Source organism: Sinohyriopsis cumingii, chromosome 14 (assembly GCF_028554795.1).
Source record: "Sinohyriopsis cumingii isolate HCF-2022 chromosome 14, ASM2855479v2, whole genome shotgun sequence".
Taxonomy (NCBI): domain Eukaryota; kingdom Metazoa; phylum Mollusca; class Bivalvia; order Unionida; family Unionidae; genus Sinohyriopsis; species Sinohyriopsis cumingii.
In genome coordinates this window covers 31,201,415-31,215,311 of record NC_142974.1, presented here as the reverse complement: position 1 = coordinate 31,215,311, position 13,897 = coordinate 31,201,415, and the positions used below count along the sequence as shown (strand labels likewise).

At 33.4% G+C, this 13,897-nt stretch overlaps 2 protein-coding genes across 2 annotated transcripts in view; both read right to left on the bottom strand.

The window, feature by feature from the left end:
• LOC149783512 (uncharacterized) overlaps positions 1-13,897 on the bottom strand; it is a 71,852-nt gene that overhangs the window by 44,242 nt on the left and 13,713 nt on the right. The gene's annotated exons all lie outside the window — the stretch shown is intronic.
• LOC149783513 (uncharacterized) lies at positions 2,944-10,045 on the bottom strand. The gene has a single exon (XM_089931753.1). The coding sequence runs from the start codon at positions 9,403-9,405 to the stop codon at positions 7,453-7,455; it is 1,953 nt and encodes a 650-aa protein (XP_089787879.1). The 5' UTR covers positions 9,406-10,045; the 3' UTR covers positions 2,944-7,452.

The window sequence follows — 13,897 nt, the reverse complement described above, 5'->3', positions numbered from 1 at the left end:
CTGATCCACAGTATCACCATGAAAATATTTATACTGATCCACAGTAATACCATAAAACCATTTATACTGATCCACAGTAATACCATAAAATATTTATAATGATCCACATGAATGCCATCAAAATATTTATACTAATCCACAGTAACTCCATACAAATATTTATACTTATCCACAGTAGCACCATAAAATATATATATTCTGATCCAGATTAACTCCATAAAAATATTTATACTTATCCACAGTAGCACCATAAAATATATATATTCTGATCCACATTAACTCCATACAAATATTTATACTAATTCACAGAAACTCTATACAAATATTTATACTTATCCACAGTAGCACAATAACATATATATATATATATATATATATATATATATATATATATATATATATATATATATATATATACATGTATATATATATATATATATATTCTGATCCAGATTAACTCCATAAAAATATTTATACTCATCCACAGTAGCACCATAAAATATATATATTCTGATCCACATTAACTCCATACAAATATTTATACTGATCCACATTAACACTAAATATTATTTATACTGATCCACAGTAACACTATAAAATATTTATACTGATCCACAGTAACTCCATACAAATATTTAGACTGATCCACAGTAACACTATAAAATATTTATACTGATCTACAGTAACACCATAAAACCTGATCCACATATAGACCATTTATATTGATCCTGTCTCTATTTCAATGATCCTGGTAAAATTATACTTGTCTGAATACTCTATCAACCTCAAATGGAATGCAAACTGTAGCTTAATTAGGTAAATTGACACAAGACCATTTGTTAACTTAAAACAGTGACCATTGAAATTTGTCACTGGTTCATTGGATCTGGGAGAGTTAGATTTTAGTGATCTGTCAGTAAAATTGCTGATTGTGGATTAGTGGGTAAGTGTTAATTTTGAGCATTGCTGACATGTATCACTTCTGTGTAGAAGTTTGCTGAATAATCAGAATCAGAGTAATTGGAGATTGCTTTGCAAAAAGATGATGAAGCATTTTATAATTTTTTCAACAAAAGGACCCTTAGTATTCGATGGAAGGTGTTTTCATGTATCTGCAATATTACATGAAGTGTGTATTTATGTACCCACAGTATTCTATGGATGGTGTTTTTAAGTCCCCACAGTATTAAACTAAGTGGGCATGTAGTTTTATCAATATTTTGCCATCACCTTCCTTTAAATTCTATCATTAATTTTCTTGCCATTGAGCTATTTAATTTGTAAGGTCTATATAACTTGAAACCTAACTTTTATGTGGCATTTGTTGTTAAGTAGGTCTGATCCAAGTTAAAGTTTTAAAATTGGAAAGAGTTAAAAACCCTTGTATTATGTAATAGTTTTTCCTTACCTCATGCATTTCTGTTCCTGCTGTGCAATGTTTCAAGGATTGAAAGTAAGTTTGGTAAAATGGTATATGATGAGAATACCAAATTCAAGTTAATTTTAATATACTTAATTCTAAATTTAAATTTTAAACAGTATTTATTTCTGCCTTTCAAATTTCATTTCAGTTTAACAGTTTTCAGATTAATGCTGAATTTAGCAGACATTTGCATGGACAAGACTTAAGTAAATTTGCACTTGATATAAAGTTTTTGATATTTGATTGATTTAATGCCTGTTTGGCTTGGAAAATGGACTTTGAATCTTGAACTGAAATACCATATTGGCAGGAACATTTATGTCCTAAGGACACATTAGCAGATCAGTAGGTAGGTTTGAATTACATTTTATTCATTAACTAAATTTAGGATCATATTTTTATTCACTTTCTATGTTTTAGTTTCAGATGATGATGACCTTGATCTGAGTGATGTGGATTTAGATGATGTGAAAGACAAATTCCAAAGATTGTGTCATTTTGTTCACATACATATATTGACATGTTCATCAAACTTTTTCTACATGTGTTGATATGTATATTGTAAGTAGGAATGGGATATACTGAATATGAATCTATGAAGTTTTTATCAATCTTGGAATTGTTTGCAAAGTAAGTGTGTAACAGAGGATGTTTGGGAATGTAATAGTGCATAATATTATTCATGTATTCTGTGGTTAAATGAAAGAGTTTATTACATTTTCTTGAGTCAGTTTTGTACTCAAGTTTTCACAAATACTTGTGCGGACATCACCAGATGTGTACACATACACACGTATGTACAAAACACACATACATACAAGTAATATAAATGCAAGGAGAGAATCATTGATCCATTGCAAAACAACATACAAGATGTATTTTGAAAGGACACAAAGGTTGTCGGGTTATTTTGATTACAATAATTTTGCATATTTGTAATGAACAACCTAAACATTCTTCTGAGAAAGCAGATTTTCACCCTGATGCTTCCTTTTTCACTTGGAACTAGCAAAAGAAAATAAAATGCATGTCCATTTTGTCATGTGAGATTAGTGTTATGTAGAATATCTAATATGTTATTCTGCAAAGCACAAAGTAACAACAGCAGGAATATTTCGTTCTTGAAAGGATCTTTCCTGGTCAATCAGAAACATTTTCTATATGCAGTTATGTATGTTAAGAAAACTAAATTGCTTCCCTTTTTTCATTTTGCCTTCAAATTATTTTACCCATGTGCTCATTTCTTTGTGGAGATATTCAACTTTGGGGAAAATGATTTTATTTGGATTCATTAGCCATTTAGTACTTTTAATATAATATTCAAAGCTTTGAATGTTTGACACACACAAATGAACACACACACAGTCTTAATCCTAATTTGGGATGCTTGAAAAACAATCTTAATCCAAGGCTGAGACGTTTGAAATATACACAGTAACACACATTCTTGATCCAAGGTTGGGATATTTGAAACATTCTCATGAACTCACAGAGTCTTAGTCTTAGATTGGGATTATTGAAACATACACATGTGCATACACACAGTCATAATCCTTTGTTTGGATGTTTGAAACATACATATGAACATACACACAGTCTCAGTTCTAGGTTGCGATGCTTGAAAGATACACATGAAGACACACACAGGTTGGGATGCTTGAAATGTATGCATGAATACAGTCTTAATCCTTGGTGAGGATGCTTAAAACATACATATGAAGACACACAAACACCGTCTTAATCCTAGGTTGTGATAAATGAAATGTACACTTGAATACTGTACACAGTCTTAATCGTAGTTTGGGATGCTTAAAACATACACCTTAATACACACAGTCATAATCCTAGGTTGGGATGCTTGAAACATGCACATTAAGACTCACACAGTCATAATCCTAGGTTGGAATGCTTGAAACGTACACATGAAGACACAGTCATAATCCTAGGTTGGGATGCTTGAAATGTGCACATGAAAACAGTCTTAATCCTCATTTGGAATGTTTAACAAACATACACAGGAATACACACACAATTCAATGAATATTTTTGATTATGTATGAGAACCCAAATAATAGTAATACTTTACATTAATTCTTGTTCCATTATGTTAAACCTACATTATATTTTCTCACATGACAGCACGAGAAAAGGGGAAAACATTTTAAACTTAGCTATCAGGCTCAAATATAAGTTTTAAATTCAAAAGTCATAGGAAAGGCTAGTAGTGCCTCATTAAATTATGTCTAATATTTGTGGGTTTAGCCCTGGTTACATATTATATATGCTGTTATATATTCGGCTTAAGGACTGTTTTCTCATATTAAATACTATAAGAGACAAGGGAAGTTAATTAGTTCACTCCTCTTTTTTACACAAGGGCAGATGATTTTCAATTGGATTTTCCACACAAAACTGTGCATATACTATGCCACCAGTGTCATTCTTTGAAACTGCTACTAAAAATAGACAAATCTTTAAATGACTTCTTCTCTGAAACCACTGAAGAGAAACTGACCACATTGGACAAAAAGCAGCCTGGAATAAAATGATTTTAAATTCTTAGAAATAATATTTTTTCTGCAATCACATATGGCTACAATTACTAATAATAGAGAAACATTCAAATGATTTTAAAAAAATAAACAAAATTCTGTAAGATTTTATTAGAATCATCCTTACAGGATTCCTTTACATAAATCATTAAATGTGAATGTTGATGCAAAAAGCTGAAGGAAAACAAAAAATTGAAATGAATTCTTTTCAATCACCAATCAAGAGAATTGACCAAATTTATCAGAATGCATCCTGGAATAAAGAACTATAGATTTTTTTTATAAAATGATAATAATCTACAAGCAAATAAAGACATTGGTAATAATTTTATAAGGCATTGGTGTTCAGTTTGTCTGTAGAGTGTCTCAAAATGAAAGGCTTCTGAACAATAGTGATGTGTGAAACCACAGAAACTTGAGAATGTGTTGCGTATGAATGATTGGTAAGTACTAAATTGCAACAAAATATATCTTGGCATTGGATATGGTGTTAAAGTTATCACCACCATCATCATTAGCATCATTATTATCAAGGGCGGATTAAGGCTCACAGGTGCCCTAAGCACTGACAAATCTTGGTGCCCCCTCCTTTCCAAGTAACCTGGGAAGATAACCCTAGGGTGCACCATGATCAAGAAATGGAACATTATGATCAATTTGCACTAGTTTTATCAATTTTTTTTACAAATCTTCATTCGTTTTTTTTTTCTTTTCACCCTTTTCTCAACTTTGTGGTGCCCCCTTTGTCCCTGGTGCCCTAAGCACGTGCTTAGTCTGCTTAATGGTTAATACGCCCCTGATTATTATCATCTTAATAAAATATTACGATGAATTTAAAAATATTCAGGTGTTACAGAACTTGTGTTTACTTCATTTATCAAATGTCTTCACTATAGCCATTTTTATTTATCGGTATGTTATTTCTTTCTTACATTCTTTATTTATTTTAAAAATATTTCTTAAAGACCATCATTATATAGATAAATGAAAAGTATGCTTTACAGTCTTCTTTCAACTCCTTCACTTTGGATCAAGTCTTATGATAACGAAGACCATAATGGCAACTTGTACATTGTGCAGCAGACGTTTTACCTATCATTGAAGTATGATTTTTTTTTTTACAGTAACCTAATTTGGAATGAATTACCTTCCATGTGATACCTGCACATGTCCGGTTTTAAGAGTGCACTTGAAATAGGGTTCACTGTATCGAGGGTGTAACAAGAGAAAGAAATAACTTTTGTTGCAATTAAAGAAAATTGTTCAGGTGTGAATACAGGGTCACACTAACCTAGTATTGGTATGGATGAATTGGTTAAAATGCATCGACATACTGATTTTCAAAATATTCAGAAATCAATACTTAAGTTGAAGTACGTTACTTAAATGATTATATGGCCATATTGACCAAATGCTGGTATGATTGACATTTTCTTCTTACGATACATCCACATCCAGTTTTTATTAGTGTGGGTGAAATAGGGTTATAGACACACAGGGTGTAATGAATGACTGTCAAATATATTAAAGTCTTTCAAGCAAAATATAGGTCAAACTGACCTAATTTTGGTGTGATTAAGTTACTTTACATTTCATAAAAAAACCATGGTCCAATACATTGAAGCTAGCAGGTGTAATAAATGGAAAGCTACAAATACATAGTCATTTAAGAGTTAAAATCTGTCAGATTTATATACTTTTAGTATTGTTGAGATGCATGTATCAAGATTTCCCCACTTAACAATTTTGACGAGTGCAGGCATGGTATGGTGAGAGATATTTAGGGTGTAACAAACAAACAGCTGAAAACACAATAGCCAGTCTGTTTTGAATTTCTTTTTAATATGATGTGTTACCATTTGTGAAATGTATCTTCATGCTAATCTTAATGCTACTTGTAACATATCTAAAGCAGAGTCGAAGATATGCAGGGGGATACAATGAAAAATTTAATTTTCCTCGTTAACTATACTACTATTTTTCTCGTTCATAAGGAAACTTTAATTAATAACTTCATTATGTAGTCAATACAATTTTAATAATATTAATAAAATTTATTACACTGGAACAAGTGACTTTAATGATTTTTTAAAGTTTTGCAAAACCAGTAATACAATTACGCATATTTCTAGGCTTTATATATATACGTATATATATATATATATATATATATATATATATATATATATAACAGTTTATTACTGTTAACAAAACCATTAGATATTGTTATTTTCCCTTAATCAAGTATATACAGCAGTTTATTACTGTCAACAAGATCCCTCTGATGTCCTAGTGGTTAGAGTGTCTGCCTTGGATGCAAGAGGTTGTGGGTTTGGACCATGACCAAGTCATACCAAAGACTTATTAAAATGGTAGCTAGGTGCCCAGCATTAAGAGGTTAGTGTTAGAACTGGTTGGCCTGGTGTCAGGATAATGTGACTGAGTGGGACATCATGCTACATGTCTGCAGCATGATGCCCCAGTGCTAGACATCACTATAAACTGCCACATTGTAGCCATTGTAACACTATGACTGCAAAATTGTTAAAGCTACGTTAAAAATCCAAAACACACACACACTGTCAATAAAACCATTAGATATTGTGCTCTTGATTATTTGTATTTATCAGTATTAATAATGCTAATATAATACATCAAAAGAGAGATAATTAGAATTTAATGTATTGTGCTAAATGCTTATAATGACCTTCTTATGAATTTGGTTGTCAAATTTGATCTGTATATGTTACCACTATGAAGTTTCTTGCCTTAATGTATTTGCTTGTTTGTTTCGATCTCTTTAGATTAGCACTGTGAAGGATCTTGCCTGGTGATAAGTCAGTGAAAATTGTAAAAGAACCTTGCATGATTAGCACAGTTAATACAATTCTGATTAATTGGTAAACTCTGCATGTTCAGAAAATACAGGATGCATTATAAACGTGTACAATATTAAAATCATTCCCATGACAGAAATTTACCCCCATTATTAGGGTTGAAGGGATACAAATGATAATGGTTAGCACAATAAAACATTTGATTCTCATGGCAAAAATAAGCTTAAAACATATGTTGATAAATTAGTGAAGGACAAGGTGAGAAATACAATGACACCCACATCATATTAAGATCATGTCACCGATACATTCAGAGTGGCATTGTAATACAGCTTACTTGTAAATACTGCCATGACAATTACATCTACTAAAATTATTATTCATTAACAATAATAAAAGTGATCAAGACTTTCACAAATAATCAACATTATGTGTAGAAGCAGTGGTAAAAGCTCATAACCACACAGTCAATTACAGTCTACCACGTGAAATAGGTCAGTTATTTTACATTGCTATTTATGTGAAAAAACAATTAGTTTCACTTAAAAATAAATATGCACATGTATTTAAAAAAAACTTTTTCTGGATTCATATGGTGGCAAAATACAATTTAAATCCCAGTTTTTATTCTACAATATTTTCATTTCAGTTGGTAAACATAAAGCTTTTCTGCTTCTAACAAACTTGTTACAAGAAACACATCCCTTTCTCTGTTATAGCAAATTGTTCTTGGGTAGTTTGGTACACCATTCATTATCAGCTGCTGCAAAGATCCATAAGGAGAAAGCCGATGAATGTTGTTAGAATCCTTTCCCACAATATAGATGTTGTCATCCCTGTCCACCTGTATTACTAACGGCCATCTGAGGCTTTCAGGACTGTATGTAAATAGCTTCTTACCATCCATGTTGAAACAGAGAAGCGAATTATTGCCTGGCTCTGAGATGTATATTCTTGTTCTACTACTATCTAAACCTAAGTAGTGCCAGTATTTGGATGGAGAGTCATACTGAAAAATTGATTTGACCTCTCCACCCATGGTAATCAGGCTTAACTGATACTTGTTGTCACCACAGTCACCTGTCACAAACATATTTCCTTTACCAGCATCAGCAATTCCACTGCACTGATGGGTAGTGGTCATTAAGCTGACTTGACTGATGACATCATTCCTGACTGACAGAATCTGGATTTTGTTCCGACTAGGTATGGTGAATGCCACGTCTTGGTCATCTACCACACAGATGTCTGTTGGTTTTCCTGTCAGTTTGTAGCTGGCAATAAATTTATAGGAAGGGTTTAGTAGGATACACTGTTCATTGGTCCAATCAGCCAGCATCACCTTGTCACCAGGGAGAAATGTAATAGCAACATAACCTGGTGTATTACCTCCAGGGGATTCAACATCTATTGCATCAACTCTCTCAACCTGACAGTCTTTTGTTGGCTTCCGTATTGATACGGGCAAAGTGTTGGACAGTATTTGTCCCACTTCAGAGGAAGAAAGAGACGAAATTGATGCCATCAGAGGGGAAAATTCCAGTACTACTGTAATTTTGTTAGACACGACGTAGTTCTCCCTGATTTGGATGTAATAGGGTGGTAGTTGTGACTTGATCTTTTCCGTCATCAGGAACCTTTGTATATCACTCCCGTACTTGTTCACTGTTTCAAAGAGAAAATGAGAATTCCTTACAGCGTGAAATAATGCCAGGCACTTATGATTCTCTTCTTGTTTCTTTATAGCCTCTTCTTTGTAGATTCTGCACCCCTCTGTGTTCACTTTTTTCTCGAAATCATCTAAGACTGCATTTATTTTGTTCCTCACAGCTCTAATTTGATCGGTCAGTTCATTAACTTGGGACTGAAGATCACTAACATTTGACTCATTTACCTCCATAAACTTCATTAAATGAGTCTCAATTTTCGTCAGTTCCTCTATGATATCTTTTGGCCGGATTTCACTCAGCAAAGTTGAGAGCTCTTCTTTCAAGTCTATCACTTGGGAGCAAGTCTTATGACTATGGAAATAGCAAAATGCACAGCATGCAAACTTGTGATCTTTGCAGTAAAATTTTATATCTTCTCCATCGTGGTCAGAACAGGTAAAACCTTCTGCACATTTCATCGCATTTTCCATATTGTCAGTTAATTCCTCAATCTTAACCACAGCATGATTCTTTGACTGCTTCTGTTTTTTATGAAATTTTACGCAGTCGCCGCACATAGCTTCCTTGCATATAGCACAAAACCCTTCTGCCTGGATGGAGACTCCCTCAGAGCTACAAGCACCACACAAACGATCTACTTTCGATTTCGTTGGAAGTGTTGACTGTAACACTGTGTTGGATGGAAACAGAGACGCCCATTCACTTGTGGGTTTATTCCGTGTTGCAGGATTTGCGATTTGTCTACATACCGGGCATCTGATGGAACTCAGTTTCTTGTCTTTTGAAGCCTCCGTTGATATGTAGGACTGTAGACAGTGCTGACAGAATGTATGGGCACAAGGGAGTTGTCTTGGTAGATTGAATCCCCTCAAACATATAGGGCAGTCTTGTTCATCGTCATTGTGTATCTTAGAGGACGCCATTGTAGTCAGTAAAAACAGAGTTTACCTTGTGAAAAGCAGAGTAGAATTTACTTGTAGAATGATCCTTTCCACGGCACAATGACTTGTTCAACAGGTGTTATTTCTTCTGAGTTTATTGTTGATAGGTGGAAATACAGACTGGTACCTTTTGTCGCACATACGAAAGTAGGTCAGACAAGAACGTATTATAAATGTTGGGCGACAAGTTTGAATACTAGTAAGCTTTTTCTGGAGAGATTACGCGCAACAAAATGTTCCAAATTGCTGTTCTCTTTTTGCAGACATTACATGGAGAGATTTCCGGTGTATTATAAAGTCATTCTTGATCAAAAAACATCTTTAGCGATTTTCATCGGTGTACATTAATAATTTATCATATTACATGTATAACATTAGACGCATAAAAATGTTGATGTTTTACGATCTCTTCAAGTTGAGTCCACGGCCATCGCTTTTCTCAAAGCAATAATTGTATCAAATCCATCATATTAGTCTGCTTTAACAATTAAAAATTGTATCACTTAGAAGTCATGTTTCCAGATCCAGTTTCACAATCTATTTTGAAATTCGCACAAAATTAATGAAAGTGAAAGCAGCAAATTGCATTCTATTTTATGGTAACTTCCTACGAGATCGTGGGTTCTTTGGTGTCGCGGTATTCGAGGTTTTCGGCAATTTCCTGCATAGGTGGCGCTTTACAGTTTCGCATTTTCCATAGGTTAAGATTTTAAAGAAAAAGAATTTCCCCGGCTTTCCTCACTGGTTATACTGGCTATTTAAAAAAGACCTTGTATATCTTAGGTATAATTAAAAGAACCTTTAATTCCCTTTATTTTGATGTATGATTGATGGGTGTACGATGGGTTATAGAGTGTATAGCTTGGCCTTACTTTAAATGTGAATCTTTCAAAAATGTGCTAGCTCTACTTGGTCATTTTCACTTCCTGAACTTAAGAGGTAAATTGTATAACAAAGAGCCGATAACTTCTTTTTTTTACATTTTACATATTTGGTAATTCATTCATTGCACTTTCAGAAGCTGGTATTGTCTAGTCTGGCAAAATTCATTTTCCCTATTTTAATAGCTGCTATGTATAGTGTACTTTAGACAAATTCAGGCTGATTTTTTTATACAAGGGAGCAGTCATTTTAGTTAGCATTGTGCTTAAATCATGTAAAATTTCCAAAAGTACAATATCCAAAGAAGTATCATCCACATTACATTACTGTAGCATATAGGTATGCCAACATTCTCTGCATTGTGCATGTTTTAAATGCAAACTACCTCACCTTACATACGTCACTCTCTCTAAAGTACATTGGTGAGCGCCCCCATAGCGCCATCTATCGCGTGCTCCTCTTATATACGCTGGATGACCATACGTTACTAGTTCTGCATCACCAGTTCCAATGATTATTTTATGCAAGAGTAAGATCTTATGATCACATATTTGTCCACAGGGGCTCGTATCGTTGCTTTCAATTGACCTGTCATACATGTACTATATAATAACTACAAGGGAGGACACTTGCCTCCTTGCGCGCGATCTATTTAAGAATAAACGCTGATATTTCAAGCTACGCTTTGCGTAGCTTAATAAATTTGGCACCGATATTTAGCTCAGGCATTCTATTGTGTATCCCTATCAAAAGTTTGACTTAATATCATACCTTTAAGGAATGCCAGTTCATTTTCCCTCACTACTGATCGACATGACCGTGATTGTGCCCGCTTAATATATAAGTGAGTTCCTGCTTAATGGAATATTATGCTCTCAATGGTTAAAAGAAAAAGACGTCCTATATTTATTTATAACTTATTTTCAGTTGGCCAATGAGAAGGTGGTATTCCATTCAGCGCGTTATTAAGCGGGCGCGATCAGGGCCATGTCGAGCGGTAGAGTGGGAAAATGATTTGGCATTTCCTTTTCCATGTCATTGTTTTACGTAGAGTAAATATAGCTGATGACAGATATTGTTCATGTATGCTGTGCTTATAACTCACAAAACCCCCATGTACTTAATTATCGCTGAAAATTTGTCAGTATTGGGCTACGTATCACCAAAATGCAATATGAAGCAGAGATCTTTCCCAGTAATAATGCGATGTCGAATACAAACAACATCGGTACAACGCTCAAAGACGTCAAAAAATGTCATCGTTGTAAAAATGATAAAAACTCTTATGATCATGCGTAATGCGTGTTATTTGCAATTTTCCATATTTCTGAAATCGGAATACAATTAGGATTATGTCGATATGCAAATTTTGAGTATCGTTATTAGAACGTTATTTCCTCATTAAACAAACTCGCAACCTTTAGCAACGTTGTAAATATGTTCTGTAATACAAAAGGTAAGCTCTACGAATCACAAGCTATAATTGAACTAAACAACATATACGATATGTTTGTTGCAATTATAGTATGATTTATGGGAAATTAACTATATGTGGACTTACAAACGTATACTAGTTTGATAAGGAAATAAAATTACAGCCACTACGCTCAATATCATGATAATTTAATTGTTTCAATAGAAACTCGTATTACATTGCACAATAACTATTTATATGTTATGACTGTGGTAAAAATTTAAGTAACACAAAAGAAGTATACAAAAACAATAAGTTTTATAAAACTTATCAAACAATTTAATTATCAAAGTTATAAATGAAAAATGAGAGAAGAACTTACAGTATTATGAAGTGAATGTAAACTAGCCCCTATAAAGGTATATCTAAGTCCTAAATGAATGAAAAGTTCCTTATAAATTTCAATACCAGAAATGTACTGGTCCTCCAAGAACCGAGACGTTGTCAAGATGGTGTCGTCCAGAGTTCCTTCGAAACATTTATAACACTTCCAGAATAATATTATAGTCAAAGTAATGAACATTTTCTATTTCTACTGAACAGTGCAGTTGTTTTTACTCTCTCTCAAAAAATGCATAAGTACAACATTAAATACGTCTGCAGACATACAACATGAACACAATAAGTGCGACTGACTCCAAAAAATTGGAATGAATCTGACTGCTTAACTTTCTCCTTATACACAACGTATATTGTGACTGTACTTCGCAATACACCCTACCTGACACCATACACTATTCATTTTATATCGAATTAAGCATATTCATTTAGCCTCTCACAACGAATGGGCAGTCACATAATTTTTATTTTAGCATCGATATCGCATCAGTCACTAATAAGCTACGCCATTGGTTCCAGTCTAAGTCTTATTATTAAGATTATTATTATTATTATTATTATTATTTGTCAACACACCCGTACACATTTAATTATAATTCCTGTGCAATATTGTACTCAAGTCACGTAGGCCAAACTGAAATAAAGATATTCTGCACACATTACAGCCATGAATACGAATAATAAAAATTACATAAAACCATGTAAAAGGAGTTATAAAAAATATAGATATACATAACACCTACGACAATGACTGTTCCGACATCAAGAGTGCTGCATTGAGTATGGATAATCTGTGACCCATTGCACGTTGCTTTGTTTATAGTCCAGCCTCTCAAAACGATGCCGGATAACGTCTGACAATAATTTCACTATGTATTTATCTTTTAAAGATGTGTTAGATTATCATATCATTTATTAGGATTTGGGCACAGTGGAACATTCACTACTAAGAAACAAATTTAGAGACTCTATAAGATAAATTTTTGTGATCTAATTCCAGATAGCAGAGGTGTTTATTTATCGGCATTGATTCCGAGTGAGTAATAGAGATCTTAGGGTGCTGCTTTAGTAACCAGCCAAGCATAAGGCGCCATCTTGCAGTGATCGCATACTCTCAAAGTATGAATTTTGGAATAATCTTATTCCAATACTAGAGAGAAAATGAATCAAATTCAATCAAAATATAGAATCCATGAAATAAACAGCTTGCATTTATTTTTTATGGATATGGTAACTACAGAGTGAAATGGATGATAGAAAATATACATACGAAAAAGCCCAGAATGGTACAATGTCCTGTAAAGTTACCAGTGAAATGTCCAAAACGAAGCACTGACAGAAAGATGCAAAGAAAGAAACTTCCAAAATCATCGTCGTATACTGCATTCAGATTCAACGTGGCTATCGGAAAAGTACTGCCGACAAGTGATTTCAATTATACCCCAAAACAAATAAATACATGATTATGACATTTGGAATAATTACCTTGATAGCAGTTTCCTTTAGCACTGGAAATAAAGCCATCACGCGAATAAGCTTTTTCCATTACTTGAATCTGTTTGAATGCGGCATTAAGCACTTCATGCATCTTCTACTTGTGTTTACTTTATTTCTCTACCTTTGTAATTCCCATGCACGATTTTGTAAGTATGATGGAACATTTAATAAACTTCTTAAGATATTATTTTAAATGCATTTGTTTTGTTTTCTCTTCTCTAAGTATACTGGTGTAATTTAAGTTGAAAGGTTTAATTGAATGCCTTATTTGGTGTTTGTCCC

Coding starts and splice junctions, on each gene's coding strand:
- LOC149783513 (XM_089931753.1), bottom strand. CDS start 9,405: ATGGCGTCCTCTAAGATACACAATGACGATGAACAAGACTGCCCTATA.